The following is a 21,747-nucleotide window of genomic DNA, read 5'->3' as shown; positions in this document are numbered from 1 at the left end:
TTATTATTATAAGTGTTAAGTAGTGTCCTAAGAAAATAATAAATAATAAATTAAAATAATCTGTACTTAAAGTACCTAAGAACATATTACAAGATCATAACAAGTATATTTTTATCAATTTAAATATTTTTTTCTATCTAATAATTCGTTCTTATTTCTCTTTTATTAAAATCCATTTAAAAAATGGAGTATTAACTTTTAAATTTTATTTATTTATTTCCAAATAGGGCTAAATTTGTGGGGATAAAGAAAGGAAGCATGTCATATAAAAGTTTGGTTAGTTGGTAACCACAAAAACGTTTCTCGAGATTGCAATAACAAACTACCTCTGTTTACTACATTACTATATATAGTTCATATTTTATATTTTTAGTCTTTGTTGATAATATAAAAAGTATTAGGTAAGATAATTAAGTAATAAAAATATTTAAATTGTAATATAAGTATACATTATTTAAAAATTATATTATCAATAAAAATTACACGATACCTAAATAACAAAGGAGTACAGAATAATAAAATGGTATTTTCATAAACCCTTTTTAAATTTAGCATTATACTATACTTGTTAAAGGATTATGTATTGGATGAAATGCTAAAGTATTTTTCTAGAAAACATCTATCACTGAATAATATAATGTTAATAGTATACTATGTTTTAAATTTTTATACATTTGAATCTACTTTGAAACAAATTAAGTATGGTTCTGTTTTAATCAATTACTCCTTTAGATCCTGCCATAAACCCCAGCATTTGTTTTTCATTTCTAACAACATGTGTGTATATTGTAAAATATCAAAAGTAATTTTTGAATATATTTTTATTCTTAAAAAACCTATATTGTATTATTCTAGTTGATTAAGATATTTTCATGTGTGTGATGGAACGTAAGAGAAAGTGATATTCTTACTAGAAAAGTGAAAAAATCATTATTTACTACTAAGGGTACACGTCCATATTGTGTATATTCATTTTTTTTTATTCTTATTATTATCATATATTACATAATATATATAAATAAATTTATGATATATATTTATAATATTTTTTTAATTTATATTATCGTAGTATATTTATATATATATATTAAATAGTAAATACACATAAATCTATGATAAAAAAAATATAAATAGACATACATACAAATTATAGTTATTTTTTTATTTAATTTTTTACATCAAGTCTTGTTACTCAAACTCAACATATGGTGGATTTTCAACCATAACACTAATTTCATGTTTATTTTTATGATTTTTTTTATGATAAACCTAATGAAAAGAGTGGAATAAAAGAATTATTTTAAAAACAAACTGTTTCTGTACAAATAATTATATTAACATATTATATAAATATATTTATTAATGAAAAATATATTCAAAATTATTTATAATATTTAAGGTACATTTTTCTAGATTTTTTAAATTTATAAAATATAGTTATATATCAATATATATACTAATTTTAAATTATTATTTTTTTAAGGTAAATAAATACGTTATAAGATTATTTTATTAAAGTGGAATTTAAAAGTTAAAATTATTTATTTTCTTTTGGGCACATACTTATAATTATATTAATTATAATCTTTTATTATTTAAACATTATAATTTAAAATTAATTTTAAAAATAAAAAATCAAATGATAAGAAATTAAGAAGAGATAAAAACTAAGAGATGAAAATATTAGAAAAAAAAACTTCACTTGATAATAACGGTTTCATGTCTAATCCCATGTTTAGTAAACAAATTTATGTATAAAAAAAACAGTTATAATGAAAAATTCCATATAGATATATATTATACTTATAAATTTTATTTTTATTTAATGTATTTTAAAATTTAAACAACATTTCTATAAATAATTAAATATAGTAAAACAGAGGAATTCAATTTTTAATTATAATTTTTTCTAGAAATATAATTACACAAAACAAACATCTTTAAATATGAATCACATAATAAAAATAAATGATAAAATATATTAAATTTATATACCAGTGTGATTAACATGTGAAATTTCACCTTCCATCTTATTACCTCAATAAATTAGATACTTATATTTTCTATTATTTAAGTTAAATTTTTTTGTTTTAACGGATAAAATTAATTACAATAATTAATTACGATAAGGATTTATAAAACATTTTTTTGTTTTGTTTATTGTGCAGAGGAGAGGATCTCCAAACGCCTCTTATTTCTCTGATATTTTTTAATTCTTGATTAATGTTTCAACGTTATGGTGTGAGAGTTTACATGCTATTAAGTCCACTTCTATCACTGTCTCAAAAAATTCAGTATTTCACTCGCTAACCATTTTTGCATAACCCTTCCTGAAATAAATGGATCAGTACAATAAAAATAATTTAACTTTGGGTCTTAAGATAGACCAATTATGACCTACACCTAATCTTCGAAAGAAAATGTTTGTTTTATCTTTACTTTTTTGGATATTTATATCCATAACATAAATAAGAATCTAGACATACAAATCCGTAATTGAAATGTGTCTTCCAGATATGATAATCTGGAACACAATAATGTCTTTCAGATGCTAAAATTTGAAAGTTTTTATTTTATTTTATTTTGAATGTGAAAATCCAGAAAAGATTACAAGGACAATTTGAAATTTAAAAATAATTATGGGTGCAAATCAAAATTGATCTGGGTGCAGGGAGAATTAAGCCTAAAACTATTTGGGTTCCATATATTCATGGCCCTTCAATCATGACGTCAGGGTTTTACATTATGCACCACCATAAATTTAACTGCACCCCTATATAATATGAAAATCTATTTTTACCATTTTAAAATTGTATTTCAGAATATACAGAAATATATATTTTTTAAACTTTTTAATATATTTATATTTATTTGAATTAATTTCAAACATAATTAATTTATTTAAAAGAGTATTTTTTGAGTTTTAAAATAATAATTTATTTAATATAAATACTTTTTTCAATAGGAACAATTTTCACAAAAATAAAGATTCTGAAATGATGATAATATCTCATTTATGATTAAACATATATTATAAAATACACAATCCGTAATATATATTTATTATAGATTGTATGATCTGAAATATATTTTTGGATCTAAAATCATATTATACACAACTCTAAACCATGCAGAACAAAAATACAATATAAACACTTATACTTCAACTATGGTGTACAGTGGTGATCAATGTACTTCCAGCAACCTCTCCCACTCACAACGGAGGAAGAAATTTTGGAAGGGATGTAGAGGGTGCAATGGAGAGTAAAAGAAGAGAGAGAGAAATGACAAGGTAGGTTAAATATAGATATAATCAGGGGTAGTTTGGTCTTTTCACAACGAGTATGAGGCACTTGAAATTTATAGAAGTGCAAAATGTAGAGCCATTAATCATGATATTAATGTAAAAGTGATGAAATAACAAGGCCCAACAAGTTATTGTAATGATCATGGACTCATATGAATGAGGATTCATTATAGGCTGTTTCTTTCTGCACCTCCGTATATTCTTCTCTCACTCTCATAAATTTTTATATTTTCAAAAAATACCCCTATGTAATATTCTGGATTAAGTAATTTGGAAGTCTTTTTTCAAATTCGTAATTAAATTATGGATTACATAATCTATAAGCTTTTTTTCAGATGCATAATTAGTTTTTGGATTATGTAATCTGGAAGTATTTTTTAGCTTATGGATTACATAATCTAAAAGTCTTTTTTTCAAATGCGTATCCGAATTACATAATCCGGAAGCTACTCTATGTAGGTGGCACAAGAAGGATAAAAAGATATTTTCACGTTGTGTATGAGAGTGGCAGAAGAATATGTGGAGGTGCAGGAAGAAACAATCTTCATTATTACAACTGAAGAATAAAAGATTGGAAAATAACATAAACTTTTCTACCACCATTTCAGCGTTACCAAACCATAACTATTAATCAACTCCCATGTATATTTAAAGACATAAACAAGTGTATGGACGATTATAATTAGGAAATACTTAACCAAACGTGCTACATAGCAAATTATTAAGAAGGAATGGTATATAAAGGATATCCATACGAAAACATCGTTATGTTGACACTTAAAACCTCAATAATCATATTTTTTAAAAGGAAACATATATATTAAAGAAAAAGCAAAAAACAAAAAAAAAACATCATGAAAACCTATATACATCAACAAAAATCTAAATTCTAGCAAACCATACCAATTATAAAGAACATAAAGTGATAATATGTGAAACTACATAAAATTATTCTTAGAATGAACACTTATATTTGGTAACTTATTAACACACTTGAAAAATAAGTGATGTTAAAATCAATAACTTAGTCCTAATTGGACAAGAATTTCAATGATTTCTAATATTCAATGAAGTAATAATAATAGGATTTTGAATTTTGAAAAGCTTATAAAACAAGTGTTGAATCACATTCAAAGTCATAGGTTAGTCTAACTCTAATAAATCTTCTTAATTCTATTGAATAGCTGTAGAATTTATTTATTTTACTCTTTTGTCTCTCTACCGCATACAACAGATGCATATATAAACTATTTAAATGTTAAAAGACACATAAATTAATATTATATATATATAATTAATATGATTTTGAGCTTTGTAAATATTAATAAATAGAAATAAAAGTTATTAAAATAGATATTAATGTTCAATTGAAAACTAAAGTTAATTTAGAATTTTTTTAAAAGGTTAAAGCTGAAGTAAGTAATTGAGAAACCAAAAGCTGAAGTCTGGATTAGTTTAACTTAAAATCATCGTCCTAATTTTAAGGGCGACACAACCGTTTGTTTGGTCGCTGCCATAACATTTTTGGCAAATTTGTTTTGGCAGCATTATCGTTCGGTGATTCATTTGATTCAATCACAATTCAAACAATCATCATAAAAACACTTGACTTTGTAACTAAAGATTTTCATCATGTCTCTCATAAGTCCGGTTATCTACCATGCTAATCGCTAGCTATAGCACTTAGTCAACTTCTTTACATAAACTTACAAACGGAATGAGAAAGCATTATATCAGCAAAACTCAATCTAATTCAGGCTAAATTCAGTGAACAAGGAAGAATATTTGCAAGCAGAATACACGTACTGTTAGAAATACAGGGGAGTGAACACTAAGATCAAATAATACCACTTTCACTTGTAGGGGAATACAAAGAAAAAAATTAAAAACTTTGTAGCTTTTTTCTTACTTTTACTGTGTTCAAAATACTCATTATCATCATCATATAGTATAACACTTCTTATTTACACTAGTAACGTAGTAAGATTTAAACCTCTCAATTTTGTTCAATGTTTTTTTACTTAATATTTAGTAAATATGTTAAGTTAGTATTTGTAATTACTCTAGTTGTTGATACGTAATTATCTTGAGTAAATATTTAATATGGGTTAGCTTATCTATTTAAAGTTACCAATTTTGGAGGGTAATATATAGATTTGATACGCTACAATATTGCTGAATTTTTTTAATTATTAGAAAGGATGCGGACATAACGGCGAAGCACTCAAGAGATAAATAATAGCAAGTACTTGTAAAATTATCATGGAAGCAATGATAACAGAGAAATGATAACGGAGAAGAAGTCAAACCACAATGAGGATAAAAACAGATTCTCGATCTTTTATAGTCAGTGCGTAATGGCATAGGATTCCCGGGCATCTTTTACAAACATTCTCACATCAAATTTCAAGTTTCGTCATGATTATATAATACCAAAAAATATAGCATATAAAACCAGCAAAATGCTTGTGACATGCTCATTAAGACTGCAACACTCTTACTCACTCGAAGTATGCCACTGATGAGAAGACAAATCTTCATCCATCTTCTCTTTGCATGGCTTCTGCTCCCAGCTTCTGCACTCAATCACGTCACTCCTGGTGTTCAGGCTACGCAGTCAGGTATTGCATTTGCACCTTCTTCTGCATATAGCTCTGAAACTATTTTCTTCTGTATGTTCGATTGTTCGTCTATTTAGTCAATCACAAACTGATGAGTAATGGTATCCCACGTCATTTTATATTTTTGTACCTAGTCTATTTCAAGTTCAGAACCCCACGGGCTATACCACAGTCGCAAACTAGGCATGCCATTCCTTCATGGGTTAGTAAATGCATGAGTATATTAATCATTTTACTTAATTGGCATGACAAAATTCTGATTTGAACAACCAAAATCACAGGTTAATGAAAAGAATCGTAAGAGTCCATCAGGGCCTAACCCAGTAGGGAATCAACGCCCGCCATCAAAACCATAGAGGTTGGAAACACGGATTCACCATCAGCGTTCAGTAGAGACATCAATAGCTGTTTGAGATCAATGGATTGGTATACACTAGCAACTCTACTGTTGGGAGCATTGTGTATGTACAAAATGGTAATTAATTGAAAATTTGTACTTTATTAGCTACAGCTAATGCATGGACCTCGCATAAAGGAAAGCAATTATCAATTTATTAACTAACCAGCTTTGTGTTAAGTTTATTGAACACTTCCTGACCTAAGCAGTACATGTTGACAAATAAGAAGTGTACACAGACACACAAGGCCTTAACCAAAATCCCTTCCCCGATTTAATAGATCAGTTCTGATTTCGAAAACCTCTCTTGCTCTACAGATCCATATTCCGCTTCATATTATTTTATAACAATGAATTCAGATTCCATTTAACAATATTTTTTCCATATACAAGACTACTGTGCTGTTAACAGTCAGAAGCCTACAATTTTTGTAATGCAAGTTTTTATGCTCCCTAGTTTCCTGGGAAGGGGATCTTGGCTGAAAGAGATTTAACACAACAAAAAAAGATATTATGCTGGAATAAATTACGTATATTTAATCAATTGCCAACCCAAAAATGGTATAATCTCTGGAGATATACAAAACTCACTATAACTACAAACAACCGTATATGGCGGTCCTTTATACAGCACGCTTCCGCTTCGAACGCTTGCTTCTTCTGTCCCTAGAATTAATTTGAACCTCTTCACCAACTTTAGAAGCATAGGCTCCTTCTGCAACTTCCTGTTCCTGTAACAAGGTAACTTAGCATTGGGAATTTTATCTAATAATGAACATTCTAAACAATCTTAAAACAAATATAACAAAGTCATGGTAATTTTCTTCTGAAAAAAAGGACAGCTGTATAATCTCAAGCCCACGTAACAGTTTGGGACGGAAATCAGGGAGGGGATTGGTCAGGTGGTTCTAGGAGAGCAGGGGAGGAATTAAAAAGAGCAGTGCTTTAGATCGTTCTCCTGTAGTTTCCCACCACTTTGTTAAAAGTAAAACAAGACTTCAAGACATCTCCTTTTCAATCTGAGCTACAGGAATTATATTTTAAGGTCGAGCTTCTCTTTTTAACGGGAGACATATCTTTCCACGCTATTGATTTTCAGCAGTTGAGAAATTAGATTTGAGTTCATTTAGTATTTAATCTCTACTCACATTGTGACGTGTAGCAAGGCTTTGGGGTTATGGTGTTGGGTAAGTGAGGGGAGCTGAAAATCCTGGGAAGATCTTCGACAACGGGCTAAGAACCATATATGCAGTCTAAACAGCATGTTAAACTCATAAGCTCAAGGCATGAGGTATATGAGTCTTTGATACTTGTATATTATTATTCAACTTCCACATTCTCAATCCACACTTGAGCCTCACCATAGTATGTAGTGCTAAATAGTTTATGGTTTATCCTCTGAAAACAGAATTACAACTAAAAGGGTAAAATTAGAAAATCCTATAAATGCTACCAGAGATGGCCTAGAGAACTGTTAACAGCCCTTATACCCCCACTCTCAACCTTTCCACCATTTACTTAAATCTTTTTCCCCCGTTTTCATTCTTGTCTTTACTCTACCCCCCAACCCCCTTCTCTCTCCATTCATCCCCAAGTCTTCCATAGGTAGATTCCACCCCATTCACACCCAAACCGTCCAACTTGTTACTCCATCTCGCTCTCCCCCAACTGCATCTCCATCTGATCCTTCCTCGATTCAAATTATTCCAACAATCTTAGCTACACTCTTCCAGCTAGAAATTTGGGTAGAAGGCCCATCAAATGACTAACTTTACTTTCCTTAGTTAACATCACTGTCACTTTATATATACAGCAGAATCAGTACGCGAAAAGACTAAACACTGATCATGTGCAATACAAAATTGAAATAGGTAAAGAAAATTTCAAACTTCAATCTATGGCTGGAGAGTTATTTTTTCACACATGCAGGAAAATGAACAAGATGTTTCATCTTAGAAAAAATTGGAAATCAAGGATAGTTAGACATTGTTCTTTGTATAAAATTGAATTTATAAAGATTCCTGCGCAATATCAAAATCATGTTAATAAACTCCACAAATGAAATACCTTGTTGTCACTTTCTATATCCGAGCCATCATCAGAAGCAGAAACAGAAGCCAGTGGCTGAACATCTTCCACTGGCAGTGCCTTGGTTAACTTGTTCTTCTTTTCCCCTTCTTTTAATTGCTTAAACCTGTAGATCACCAATTTGTTATCCAACAGGAGTTAAAACTCTGCATATGTAAAAGAAAAAATCACTAACCTTTCACCGCCTTTTGCTGGTTGCGAATCTGATCTTTTAGCTCGTCCTGCAGTAATAATCCCACTGGCATTTTCAGTCACAACAGGCTTTGCACCCCCCAATTTGCGCAACCATACTTGTTGAGCTGTGCTCAGGAGATTGTTTATAAACCTAGTAAAAGAAACACAAAACCAATCAGCAAAGAAATTTTCTTTTATTCCCATTAGAACACAAGCGAAGTTGTCAAGACCATCTCCCAATCTAAAATGTAATCATGATATGCTATTATTTCCACCAAAAAGAATTTAAGCTCTCATGCATTTGCTCTCTGTATTTTTTTTTGTTGCATGCATATCAAGGAAATTGTTTCTGAAATAAGAAGAGCGGTACAGATACAATTACTAAAGTTTTCTTACCAAATTGGACATACCTAGATAGTGTAGAAGATAAATATATTTGCAACCAATAATAAATAAACCAAAGAATGTTTGAAGTTATGGCAAAATCATGAAAAATAAAAATATATAGATTGGAAAAGACGGTATCAACATAGTTTTTGAAAAAACTAACCAGTAAATTGTTAATCCTGATGGGACAGATAGTGAAAAGTAGCCGATCATGAGTGGAAGAAACTTTAAAACAAGAAGTTGATTCTTTTGGGAAGGATCTGTCTGTCAAAAGAAATCTTTTAGGCCTGCCTTGTGATAACCAAATAAATGAAACAGACGAGAACTGATGTTGTTTACCTCAGGTGGTTTCATGATTTCCATTGAAACAAATTGAGAAACAACAAGAAGAATGGGTAAAATAAGATATGCTGCAGTATCTTGCCAACCCAAAGGTGGATGCCCATCCTGAATAACAGATGTTTGTTATGATTGTATAAAGATAAAAAAGAGTACAAAATCATTTTTACAAAGTTGCTATTTATTTCCTCTTGATACACAACTTCAACAAGTGAGCAATCCATCTATAACAATGAGAGAACAGTCTTCTGGCTAAAAGATCATATGCCAAACTCATAGGAATTGGGAAAAAAAGGCCAACTACAACTTATTATTTCACCTACAAAGAAAAAGATGTCTTCCTTACCACAAATGGAAAAAGCCAAGAAATTCCAGCTCCACTTTGTCTAGCAGCAATGGTAGTAGGACCAGCCAAAGAGGGTATCCAAAAGAAACCCTCAGTTAATAGTCCCTTCAAAATAAAAGTTTTCCATAATAGCAAAAGAAACATTTTCTGTGAATAATTTGTCCATCAAAATCTCTGCTCAAATAATAAAAGCTTACAGCATTAATTAGTAATTACCTCATTGGCCACATTTGATAATGCTTGGTAGAGACCAATCCAGACTGGAATTGTGGCCAAAGTAGGTAAACAGCCTATACAAATTGATGCCAATGCAGTAGAAGTTGAGTCTATAAGTCAGTAGTTGAATAAAATATGTACAAAATCCAACTAAGATAACATGGCTGTTTGCTGAATATTAAAACAAAGGTCAGGGGCAATATGGATGAACAAAATAAAATCAAATAATTACTGTTGCTATAAGCACTCCTACTTCAAAACCATATATTTGTGGTCATCATACATAAGCAAAGCCGTTTCATTATGATCATAGAAGCTCTATTACCTTCATAATTATTACACAGGACCAATGTTTATTAGCTTCATGAAAGGTATTATTATTCCGAAACACTGTTGAGGAAGATGCACCGAAATTAAGGGCAAAAGTACCTGCCAATGGGTTAACCCCAGCCTGCCGATATAGCCTTGATGTCTCAAGTTGTATTCTTTCCTTAAAAAGAGGTCAACAAAATGAATAGTTTAGAAAGAACAATGTTATAAGATAAGACGAAATCAATACTTACTCAAGATCAAAATGGATGCTTAATAGCCAACACCCCTCACCTGATTGCCAGCATATCTTTCTTGAATAGCCTTAATTTTTGGTTGAAGATTTTGCATAGCCAATGTAGATTCAACCTGTAGATTTAATTAAAATCCACAGTTCTTGTAGTCAAGCAAAACATATGTTAATTGAGAGATCAAATTCATATATAGTTTGTGACTTTTTCAAAATATTTTCATTCAGTATGTCAGGCTTTGAAGAACAAAATATTCCGGTCACTTCAATGTGATGGGAAAAGACTGTTTCAAACAAAGTGATTTACATAATTTAAAGGCTGCAGTAAATTTGCAAATTTATCATGCTTCCTTTGGCCCTAGAAAATGCTTAATTTGTACCAACCTGTTGCTTTGTCAAGGGAAGTGTCGCAGCCTTAACTATAACAGTGAGTAATATGATAGCAAATCCATATGTATAAGGCACATGCACAGCAGAAAGACCATCCTTCAACACCTAAAAACCAGAAAGAAAAAACAAATAAGCATTAAAAACACATAAGTACCTGAATAACAACATGCGAACATTTCATAATAAAATGTTAAATCCATCAAATTATTATAACAAGAGAAGTAACCTAGCTTCCTATTTGTTAGGTAGTTTGTTTTCCTCTTATCTTTTGTTATAAATAACATTAATTGTAAACAAAGGGCCATGCCAAGTGAATTGTGTAGTTCGTAAAATGTCTCGCAGAAATTAGAATACCATTATAAACAAACAGCACTATTTACTATTCCAAATATAGCTTCCCATGAAACAAATAATATATCACAGCGTGAAGCTAAAAAGCAAGCATTGAACACATATCCTGCAAAATATCATCTCAGGAACACAAGTTGCCAGGAATTTAACAATATTAACATCATTCTCTATTCTCTAGGTTCTATTCGAATGAACTTCTCTACAAATTTATTGGGGAAGAATATAAAAAGGTAAAATGAATCGAGGTTTTCCTATTTAACTAAATCACTTTTACACTTAACTTCTATTGAAGTTCTCTCATCTGATTTCTCTAAAAGCTGAGGTGTACAAGTTGATTAAGCATGTGAGAGAAGATGCTAATATTGCAGCATGAAGCTGAAAAGCGAGCATTGAACACATGTCCTGCAAAATATCATCTCAGGAACACAAGTTGCCAGGAATTTAACAATATTAGCATCATTCTCTATTCTCTAGGTTCTATTCGAACGAACTTCCCTAATTTATTGGTGAAGAGTATAAAAAGGTAAAATGTATCGAGGTTTTCCTATTTAACTAAGTAAACTTTTACACTTAACTTCGATTGAAGTTCTCTCATCTGATTTCTCTAAAAGCTGAGGTGTATAAGTTGATTAAGCATGTGAGAGAAGCTTCTTCTTCTATAAGAGAACTTTATCCAAGCAAGAGTCTAGTAAACCTCAGTCTTGGTTAAATAAATAAAGTTCTCAATGAACATTCACATGAGAAGAACATGGTAAAGTTCTCCCGTAAATTAATTAGCTTATGCATGGATTAATCTAAAGAAGCTCATTTCTCCAAAAGTCAATTTTAAGTAATGCATGAACTAATTTTAACTTACACAGAATAAGCTTAATTCATATTTAGCATATTAACTCCTTATTTTCTTCTTACATAGAAGTCTATCCAAACATCACTTAGTTCAACATCAACGATCTCTCTCCTTAGTAAGAACTCAACGACCGAGAGTATCTTAACAACATCTAAGCAAGCCACACAATCTCGAGAAAACAAGTTCGATGAATATCGAGGCTCGTGCTCCGCACGTGAAGCGTCGCACAACTCGTTAAGTCTTAACAAAGGCCAAATAATCCTTACACAGGAAGTTAAAACTAACATACAGGAGTACGAAGTTTACCTTGAGAACGGCCTCCATGGCTTCGGAGATGAAGCCGAACCAGCCTCCGTTCTTCTGCACAGCAACATCAGTGGTGGAAGCGGCCGGGTCCGCTGCAACCGCAGCGTCCGCGAGCGTGTAAAGAAGGCCTTCAGCTCTGGTGGCTATACCGGCGAAATCAATGGAGTGGCTTATGGAGTGGATAGGGGGGATTTGGTGGAGGCTGACATGGACCTTGGTGACAAGCCTGGTGGTGGTGCGGTGGTGGCGATGGAGCGAGGGAAGCGGCGTGCCAAGGAACGAAGGAGACGAAATGAGCGTATTCGCCATGGATGAGAAGCTTTTGAAGGAGATGATTGTACAGAGGATGGTTCAGCTTCTCATAACGGATTAGAGATGATGGAATATTTTCCTAATTATCCCCATTTCCTGCGAGGCAATGACAAGGCGCACGATGGTTAGAGCCAGATTTTCCTCTCCGATTTCAGCCACCGACTGAGTGACACGTCACAAGATTAGGGGTTCTATGGTCATTTTACAGATATTTAATTTCAGCTAATGGAAAATGGCAACTTTTCTCATAATCATTCTACTAGATAAATTTTATTATATTTTTACTTATATAAAAGGAGTGATATTCATTCAAAAACATAAAACTATAGTTTTAAGAAAATTACATTAATAGATAAAACAATTTTAATATATACGATTTTGTGAAAAAAAGGTGATTTAAAATAAAATTGCACGTTTTTTATTTGATTTTTTATGAATTAAAAAGCAAAACAAATTGCATTTTCTTTTAGGTATGTAGATATAATCTTTTTCTTTTGTTAACTATTATTAGGATACGAGTTAGGTGACTCATTTTTAATAAAGGAAACATATACTTATATAGGTAAGTCATCATGTGTTTTTAGTACATTCACAAACAACATATTATTAAGTCATGAACCACAATTTATCATTAATTACATTTAATAATTCATAATTATCATTCTTAAAATACATTCTACATTGTTAATTAAATATTATTTTTTAATTTTTGTATATATTATGTGCAAATATACATAATATTTATCTAATAAAAACATTTTAATTTCATTTTATAAGTTTTTAAATGATACATTCTTGTTACAAAGGAGATTTGTCTCACTTTACCCAAAATCAAAGAGAATAAACTTTAATTTTTACTTGAGAAAAAATTGTCTTGCTCTTATTTTTTATTGATTGAAAACATCATAATACTAAATTAAGCATGAATTTTAACATGCAACTAAAATTCAAATTTCAAATTCTTTTTCTGCAAACATGCTTCATAATTTTATTATAATCTACCATTTCACTCAAAACCCTAGTCTCAGCACCATCAACTCAAATTATAATTGAACTATAAAATTTAAAACCAATATTGATCAATCCATCAATCTCAATTATTTAATCCTACATAAAGGAACTACTCAATTTATTTAAAGTCTGATTAACTTTGTAATAGACAATTTTTCATAATTAATCCAATCTCAACTCAAACTCAACTTCACACCAAATCCAAATCCAAATCAAATAAAAATAAAATAAAATAATCAATTATCTTAAGTATCTTTATCAGGTGGACATTTTCTCTCGAATTACATAAATATCAAGGTTTACTATGATCAGTTTATTCTTAAAAGATCTAAACAGTTAGAAAACACCTAAAATAACAAAACATCAAATGATTTTGATTAAACTAACTTATAAATTCCTTTTAGAAATCTGATCTTCAAAATATATAATAATTAAGTATCGAATTAAGTAAAATCACCAAACTGAATAGAAGAAAACTATTATAAAAAAATCGTCCTTAATTTTTAACCATTTCTTGCGTGAACTTATTTCTTCTTACAAAAACAAAGTGATAAATAATGAGTGAATTTTGAATAGATAACTTGTTGGGTTTTTAATTGTGTATTTGAATCTATAAGATAAGAGTACTTTCTTTTTCTAATTAGTATTTTTTTTGTTAAAAATGTTAAATTAAAAGATTAATTTATTATACTTGAAGAATAAACATGACTTATATGAAGAATATTGGAATTTTTTTTATATAAAAACATTATATTAAAGTTGTTATAATATCAAAATAATATATACATGTTGTTGAGACTTTGATCGGGTGATGATATAAGGACATTCTTGATAATATTTTAATACAAAATTGGATTTTATTGTTGTTGAGGATGACAAACTATATATAAAGTTATAGTAAATTTTAAATCCTCATGTACTGTTTCATGCAGTGTTTCCATGTATGAATTTTGGAAAACTCATTTGAAAATAATATTTGTGGTAGAACTTAGAGAATTTTTTATTGTCATGTATTAATATATTTAATTCATATTTGTTTTAAACTTTGGATATATTATTTACAGTTAATTCTACAAATTAAAATAATATACATGATATTTGATTGAGCCATTTTGAACTATAATAGAGTTTGTATTAATACACTTCATACAAAAAAAAAAAGTGCAAATATAAGTTGAAAGTGTACTAAAAACAAGAACAATAACATATATGAGTTGAATGTGTATATTGAAAAACAACTAAATTGGATGTTGGTATAATATGTATTCGAATCATGTATTTAAATAAAGAAAACTTGTATGGTTAAGTGATTATGTATATAGATTTAATAAATAAAATTCAAATATGGCATAAAGATTTGAATGATTGTATCATTTGAAAAGCAGTGAAATGTTATAAAATAGAAACATGTTGTTGAGTCTAGATTTGAACCCAATAATGATATAGGACATGTTTGATTATCAGTTTAATACAAGATTGAATTTCACTTTTAAAATTCACTCTTGTTAAGAATGCTATTCTTTACATAAAAATCATAATAAAATTTAAATTCTCATGTGGTGTTTACATTATGAATTTTAGAAAACTCCTTTTGAAAGTAACATTTATTGTATAACTATTTTTTTATTGTCCTAAATTGATATTTTTAATCCAGGTTTGCTTTGGACTTTGGAAAAACCACATATAATTAACCATGGTTAAAAGGGCTAAAAGGTTGATTTGGTAAGTACAATCTCACCGAAGCTGATAATTGTTCTTGCCGTTTGTTTATTTTCAATGTAATACTCTAATTATTATATAAATATTGGTTATTTAATAAGAAATTGAGAGTGTCAGAGAGAAGATTAATCACAACGCATAACTTATTACATCTTTATAATTATTCATAATATATTACAAAATCATATAATTTTTTTTACATTAATAACATCAAATTAGAAAACTATCTATATATTTTATATATAATAAGGATATTAAAATTAACATTCTAAAGAATATCTCCTCAAATTTTCCTGAACAATTCTTAGTGGGCAAATTTTGCTTCTACTCATACAACAAAAAAATAAAAAAATAGTGAGGTCTTTCTAAGCCTTAAATATCAATCTTAATAAAGTTAACATACAATACAAACATAAGACTTAATCTCACTTATCAGATATATGGATCCATAATCCACTTTTAATGATCCACTATGAACATAAAAAGTTACTTGGGAAGTGATTAGGTAGTTGAGTATTTTTCATTAAGAATATTAGTACAATTATAATTTTTATCGAGAATATCGATAATTTGTCCTCCCATAAAGAGATATGTTTTCACTACCTAATATTGGTGATGTTGAGCATATATAAGTGAATAGTCTCGAATTTGACCTACGAATATCCTAGTCAATAACGTTATTTTGAACTATACAAATATTCACCTACTTGGTAAATACTTCCTTATACCATACCACGGTCTCTGCCTTTAATCCTATAAGGTACCAAATTATGACTTTCCAAACACAAAAACTCATACATCTCAACCCAAAACAACGAATTTTATTACTCTTTTTCATTTCACTTACTCTTAGAAACTTTCAAAAATCACATGACATGATGAATATTAAGATGCATCTTATTTGTCTTAACCAATAATTTATACACATCATTCAAACAAATACAAAAAGTATAAAAACAATAATAAAGGATATAGGTAACTTTCTTTTATCAAGTTCATTAAATAAATAATAATAATAATTACATTTACTTTTTTATATATATATTTCTTTGAATTATAAAAATATGAAATTTCAAAAAATATAAAATAAAATAAGAATGAAAGCAAAAGGTTTAAATAATTAGGTATGGATTAACATATTATAAAAAAATAAAATAACAAAATACAAACTAATAAATAAGACCAATACATAACTAGATAACTAAAGATAAATTAATCAACATAACCATAAATTGAAAAAGAGGACTAGTACCGAAGATAATTTCAATTTCCTATAGTAGTTTTAAAAAAAAATCAATCTGGTCCCAAGTTTTTTTAAAAAATATGCAATTTGATTCCTTTTGTTAGATTGACATTAATTACATTAAGTGGTGATGAGTTGACAAACAATGTGACACATTTATGCATAGATCGAGTCCACATATTATGCCATGTTTATAATTAATTATATTTATTTTTAACTTTTAAATATTATCTCTCCATATGCATAAACCATAATCCCAACCTCATTAGCAAATATTACTTATTTATCTATACAAACTCTAATCCAAACTCATAAATGAAATCACAACTCTTACAAGTTTAATTTCTTGTGATTTCCGTCTTTTGGTTTATCAAGCAATATGATGTGATGTTCAATACCCATTTATTGTTGTCGTTTTGGACATTGGCGACTAGAAGGGACCAAATTGTATTTTTTTTTTAAATTTGGGACCAAATTGATTTTTTTCAAAAATCAGTGTAGTAAATTGAATATTAACCCTAAATGTAGAGAAAAATAATAATTAAATATAAATTAAACTACATAAATATCAATAAGTAAATAAACAACTGGAGATAATTAAATTACATAAATATAAATAAATAAACAAACCAGTAACTGAAAATAAATTATTTTACACAAATATAAATAAATAATGATTAGTACATAATTAAATATTAAATTAAATATATATAAAAAAACCAAAATATTTATAATTTAAAATAAATAAAAGTTAATAAAACACACATAAATTCATTAAAATTAATATATAAAGAGTTTAACATCAATTCCATACATTTGATTGGAGTGCACACTAAAATTGTTTTTTTTAAAGTCATGATTACATTTATCACTTTTTATCTTTTTTTTTCTTATCTATTAGAAGGTTATCTTAAATAATTTTTTTTAATAATTAATTAAATTTATTATATTTAATTATTATTACTATTTTTATTTTGTTTAGTCACAATTTTTTAAAAAAAATATATGTAATTTATTTTCTAATATTCAAACTTTATTTAGATAAAATATGATATATATATATATTAATTTTTTTTAATTTTCAGAAATAATATTTCAAAATAACATGTTTTAACATTCTTGTTACTATCAATCCATTTTACTTACACAAATCTTTCGCTTAATCCAAGTTTCTTAAAATTATTGAGATATTATCTAACATATTAATTTATTATATTTGAAAGGATTAAATTAAGAATTATCTTAATATACTTTTAAAGGAAAAAACATAGTAGAGAAGGAGGATTGAAAAAAATGGAAAAATTTAACGTTGAGTAATGAGTGGATTTAGTGCAATCCAATTGGTCTGTTATCTAAAAGGCACAGAAGACGTTATTGTCTCGGCCAATAGCGCGGGAGAATGACAAATACAATCTATCCAATAAGTAAGAAAAGGCGACGGCTCCTTGTCAACGGTTAAGAATCTTAGTTTAAGCGCGTGGGATAGAACGCGTGCCACGCCACCGCGGATTCGAAATCGGAAAATTCTGGAACCACCTAGAGGATGTAGGAGATACCCCACACACCCCACGCAATACTTCGCTTTTTCCCAACTCCAATTCCATTAAGAAACCTAATATCCAACCGTCCAAAATTCCTGATCCAACGGTTCACACCTCACAGAACCTTCCAGAATTCGAACTGGTTCTTTAAAACACACCCCTTCCCTCCTTCCTCCTCAATTCATTTCAAATTGCCGTAAGTTTTTGATTCCTTACCCTAGAGTTCGAGTTCAGATTCCGTTAGGAAAACAGTTGTGAGAAGAATATGGCTGGTAAAGGCGAGGGTCCTGCGATCGGAATCGATCTGGGAACCACCTACTCTTGTGTTGGCGTTTGGCAACACGATCGTGTTGAAATCATAGCCAACGATCAGGGTAACAGAACTACCCCATCCTACGTCGCTTTCACCGACTCAGAACGGTTGATCGGCGATGCGGCGAAGAACCAGGTCGCTATGAACCCAATCAACACCGTTTTCGGTAAGCACCTTAAGTCATCCTCTATTACCTTGGTTATCCGCAGTATTCGTCACTTTAATTGATATCTTAGTCAAGTTGTCGTGATTTATATCGATCTAGGTCAAATTCTAAGTTAGTCAGTAATATTGTCATGATTATTTCGTTTTTATTTATTTAAGAAAAATAAAATAGAGAAGTTCGGTTTTTTTAAGGTTGATTTAGCTTATTCACTCCTTAAAAGTGAAGCTGTACATTCTTTTAGTTTTAAGATTTTTCCTTGATAAAAATATCCCGTGCAAAAGAATCTTTGGTTATGCAATTAGGTAGTAGTTGATTTTGGTGGTTGCATGCATGCTAAAAAATTGATTTTTAGGCGTTATACCGATGCTAATCACTTAATTTAACTGGATTCGTTTTTGCATGATTAGATCGAAGCACTTAATTGAACTGTTTTAGATATTGGCTGACAAAAGGACTTACTTGAGCTGTTTTGGGTTTCTGTGATTATTTTTGTTAAATTGAATTACCCATGCAAAACATCCTTGGTTATTATACATTTTTTTTTTTGCGAATCTTTTTCTGATTGTATTGATTTGATTTGGCGCGTGCAGATGCTAAGCGTTTGATTGGTAGGCGTTTTACTGATGCTGCTGTACAGAGTGACATGAAATTGTGGCCGTTCAAAGTGATTGCTGGTCCCGGTGACAAACCTATGATTGTGGTGAATTACAAGGGGGAGGAGAAGCAGTTTTCTGCGGAAGAGATATCTTCCATGGTTCTAATTAAGATGAAGGAGATTGCGGAGGCTTTTCTCGGATCCACAGTGAAGAATGCCGTGGTCACTGTCCCTGCTTACTTCAATGACTCACAGCGTCAAGCTACCAAGGACGCTGGGGTCATTTCAGGGCTCAATGTTATGCGTATTATCAATGAACCTACTGCGGCTGCCATTGCTTACGGGCTTGACAAAAAGGCCACTTCCTCTGGGGAGAAGAACGTTCTCATATTTGACCTTGGTGGTGGGACTTTCGATGTGTCCCTTCTCACCATTGAGGAAGGAATTTTCGAGGTGAAAGCCACCGCTGGTGATACTCACTTGGGAGGTGAAGATTTTGATAACAGAATGGTGAACCATTTTGTCCAGGAATTCAAGAGGAAGAACAAGAAGGATATCAGTGGTAATGCGCGAGCATTGAGGAGGTTGAGAACTGCATGTGAGAGGGCGAAGAGGACTCTCTCTTCCACCGCTCAAACCACCATTGAGATTGATTCCTTGTATGAGGGTATTGACTTCTACACAACCATCACCCGTGCCAGATTTGAAGAGCTGAACATGGATCTCTTCAGGAAATGCATGGAGCCCGTGGAGAAGTGTTTGCGGGATGCAAAGATGGATAAGAACAGCGTCCATGATGTTGTTCTTGTCGGTGGTTCCACTAGGATCCCCAAGGTTCAACAGCTATTGCAGGACTTCTTCAATGGGAAGGAGCTTTGCAAGAGCATCAACCCCGATGAAGCTGTTGCCTATGGTGCTGCAGTGCAGGCTGCTATTCTCAGTGGTGAGGGTAATGAAAAAGTGCAGGATCTTCTGTTGTTGGATGTTAGCCCTCTCTCCCTTGGTTTGGAGACAGCAGGAGGTGTCATGACTGTGTTGATTCCCAGAAACACAACCATTCCCACCAAGAAGGAGCAGGTGTTTTCAACCTACTCCGACAACCAGCCTGGTGTGTTGATTCAGGTCTATGAAGGTGAACGTACGAGGACTCGCGATAACAATTTGCTCGGAAAATTCGAGCTGTCTGGAATTCCTCCTGCCCCCAGAGGTGTTCCCCAAATCAATGTCTGCTTTGACATGGATGCCAACGGTATATTGAACGTGTCTGCAGAGGACAAGACCACTGGACAGAAGAACAAGATAACAATTACCAACGACAAGGGTAGGCTTTCCAAGGAGGAAATTGAAAAGATGGTGCAGGAAGCTGAGAAATACAAGGCAGAGGACGAGGAGCATAAGAAAAAAGTGGAGGCCAAAAATTCGTTGGAAAATTATGCCTATAACATGAGGAACACAATTAAAGATGAGAAGATTGCTTCCAAGCTGCCTGCAGAAGATAAGAAGAAAATTGAAGATGCGATTGATCAAGCTATTCAATGGCTCGATGGGAACCAACTTGGTGAGGCTGATGAATTTGAGGACAAGATGAAGGAGTTGGAGAGCCTTTGCAATCCCATCATCGCTAAGATGTACCAAGGTGCTGGTGGTGAGGCTGGTGGAGCCATGGATGAGGATGGTCCTGCTTCTGGCAGTGGAAGCACTGCTGGACCCAAAATTGAGGAAGTTGATTAAGCGGAACAATTGCCATGGGTTGTTCTTGATTTTGCCAAGACCCTTATATTTTATATGGTGTCAGAATGTTTCTATTAGAATTTTAGTTTACTTTTTCTCCCCTTTTTTTTTTTTGAATGTACTTCTTCCCGTTTCAATTTACACAATGATATGAAGTTTGCTCATTTATAGGGTGGCGCTTCAATATTGGCTTTTAAATGTTAAATGAGTTATTATGATTGCTGGCCAAAGTGAAACTGAGAACATTACAAGTGGTTGGATAATGACTTACTGTGATTATTTGACTTGGGGGCATATGCTGCAGCATCTGCATAAGATATAGAACAGGTCCTTGTGTTCTGAAAATGTTTGTATGAAACTAAAATACTCAAATTATCCCGTCTTTTGAGAGTTTAGAATGTTTTTATGCTGCTTAACTTGTAGATGGAGGTGACCCAATTAATAAATTATACAAATTTAATAAAAATCTTGAGAAACTTCCCTAAACAAACAACCTTATGCTCTAAGTGATTTACTTTGAAGTTACTTTTTCAGCTAATTAATTTTTTTAATTCCTTTATTGTGTTAGTACGGAAATTTAGTTGTATGGCGTGTTTCTGAAAACTTTTTTTAAAATTCTCATACGATTTTCATTTATTGATTAAAATATTTTCAAATAAAAATTCTAAATTATCTTTAAATTTTTTATAATAGAAATAATAGTTAATTATTGTTAGTGAATTTCTTTCACGCTCACATCTAATGATCCTAGAATAATTGTTAAACAAATTATTATTAAAAAAACTTCT

The 21,747-nt window shown here is 30.7% G+C and overlaps 3 protein-coding genes across 4 annotated transcripts; 2 read left to right on the top strand and 1 right to left on the bottom strand.

Annotated features, from left to right (window-relative positions):
* The first annotated feature begins 5,749 nt into the window (after window positions 1-5,749).
* LOC137821238 (CLAVATA3/ESR (CLE)-related protein 46) lies at window positions 5,750-6,486 on the top strand. Its single transcript, XM_068625772.1, has 3 exons — window positions 5,750-5,928; window positions 6,063-6,130; window positions 6,210-6,486. Exons 1-3 carry the CDS (start codon window positions 5,781-5,783, stop codon window positions 6,282-6,284), a joined length of 291 nt encoding a protein of 96 aa, XP_068481873.1. The 5' UTR covers window positions 5,750-5,780; the 3' UTR covers window positions 6,285-6,486.
* A 328-nt stretch (window positions 6,487-6,814) lies between these two features.
* On the bottom strand, window positions 6,815-12,811 carry LOC137821107 (inner membrane protein PPF-1, chloroplastic). 2 transcript variants are annotated; one of them, XM_068625578.1, is made up of 11 exons: window positions 12,329-12,811; window positions 10,819-10,929; window positions 10,479-10,553; window positions 10,305-10,365; window positions 9,876-9,949; window positions 9,660-9,764; window positions 9,314-9,421; window positions 9,138-9,238; window positions 8,589-8,738; window positions 8,393-8,519; window positions 6,815-7,056 (listed from the first exon to the last, which is right to left on the bottom strand). In XM_068625578.1, exons 1-11 carry the CDS (start codon window positions 12,635-12,637, stop codon window positions 6,949-6,951), a joined length of 1,329 nt encoding a protein of 442 aa, XP_068481679.1. In that variant the 5' UTR covers window positions 12,638-12,811; the 3' UTR covers window positions 6,815-6,948. The 2 variants fall into 2 exon arrangements, with proteins under 2 accessions (XP_068481679.1, XP_068481759.1); XM_068625658.1 differs by having other exon boundaries at window positions 6,815-7,050.
* Window positions 12,812-18,007: 5,196 nt separating this feature from the next.
* On the top strand, window positions 18,008-21,157 carry LOC137821020 (heat shock cognate 70 kDa protein 2). The gene is made up of 2 exons (XM_068625460.1): window positions 18,008-18,633; window positions 19,224-21,157. Exons 1-2 carry the CDS (start codon window positions 18,420-18,422, stop codon window positions 20,957-20,959), a joined length of 1,950 nt encoding a protein of 649 aa, XP_068481561.1. The 5' UTR covers window positions 18,008-18,419; the 3' UTR covers window positions 20,960-21,157.
* Window positions 21,158-21,747: the final 590 nt, after the last annotated feature.

Source organism: Phaseolus vulgaris, chromosome 11, assembly GCF_000499845.2.
Source record: "Phaseolus vulgaris cultivar G19833 chromosome 11, P. vulgaris v2.0, whole genome shotgun sequence".
NCBI classification, from domain to species: Eukaryota; Viridiplantae; Streptophyta; class Magnoliopsida; order Fabales; family Fabaceae; genus Phaseolus; species Phaseolus vulgaris.
This window is presented reverse-complemented; position numbering and strand designations above follow the sequence as displayed.

What these genes read in the sequence shown, in the direction of transcription:
- LOC137821238 (XM_068625772.1), top strand. Translation starts at nt 5,781, where the DNA reads ATGCTCATTAAGACTGCAACACTCTTACTCACTCGAAGTATGCCACTG. An exon ending in TGTTCAGGCTACGCAGTCAG is followed by an intron (nt 5,929 to 6,062) that starts GTATTGCATTTG and finishes TTTTGTACCTAG; the next exon opens with TCTATTTCAAGTTCAGAACC. An exon ending in GGCATGCCATTCCTTCATGG is followed by an intron (nt 6,131 to 6,209) that starts GTTAGTAAATGC and finishes CCAAAATCACAG; the next exon opens with GTTAATGAAAAGAATCGTAA.
- LOC137821107 (XM_068625578.1), bottom strand. Translation starts at nt 12,637, where the DNA reads ATGGCGAATACGCTCATTTCGTCTCCTTCGTTCCTTGGCACGCCGCTT. An exon ending in TATCAAATGTGGCCAATGAG is followed by an intron (nt 9,765 to 9,875) that starts GTAATTACTAAT and finishes TTTATTTTGAAG; the next exon opens with GGACTATTAACTGAGGGTTT. An exon ending in CCAGCAAAAGGCGGTGAAAG is followed by an intron (nt 8,520 to 8,588) that starts GTTAGTGATTTT and finishes GGTGATCTACAG; the next exon opens with GTTTAAGCAATTAAAAGAAG.
- LOC137821020 (XM_068625460.1), top strand. Translation starts at nt 18,420, where the DNA reads ATGGCTGGTAAAGGCGAGGGTCCTGCGATCGGAATCGATCTGGGAACC. An exon ending in CCCAATCAACACCGTTTTCG is followed by an intron (nt 18,634 to 19,223) that starts GTAAGCACCTTA and finishes TGGCGCGTGCAG; the next exon opens with ATGCTAAGCGTTTGATTGGT.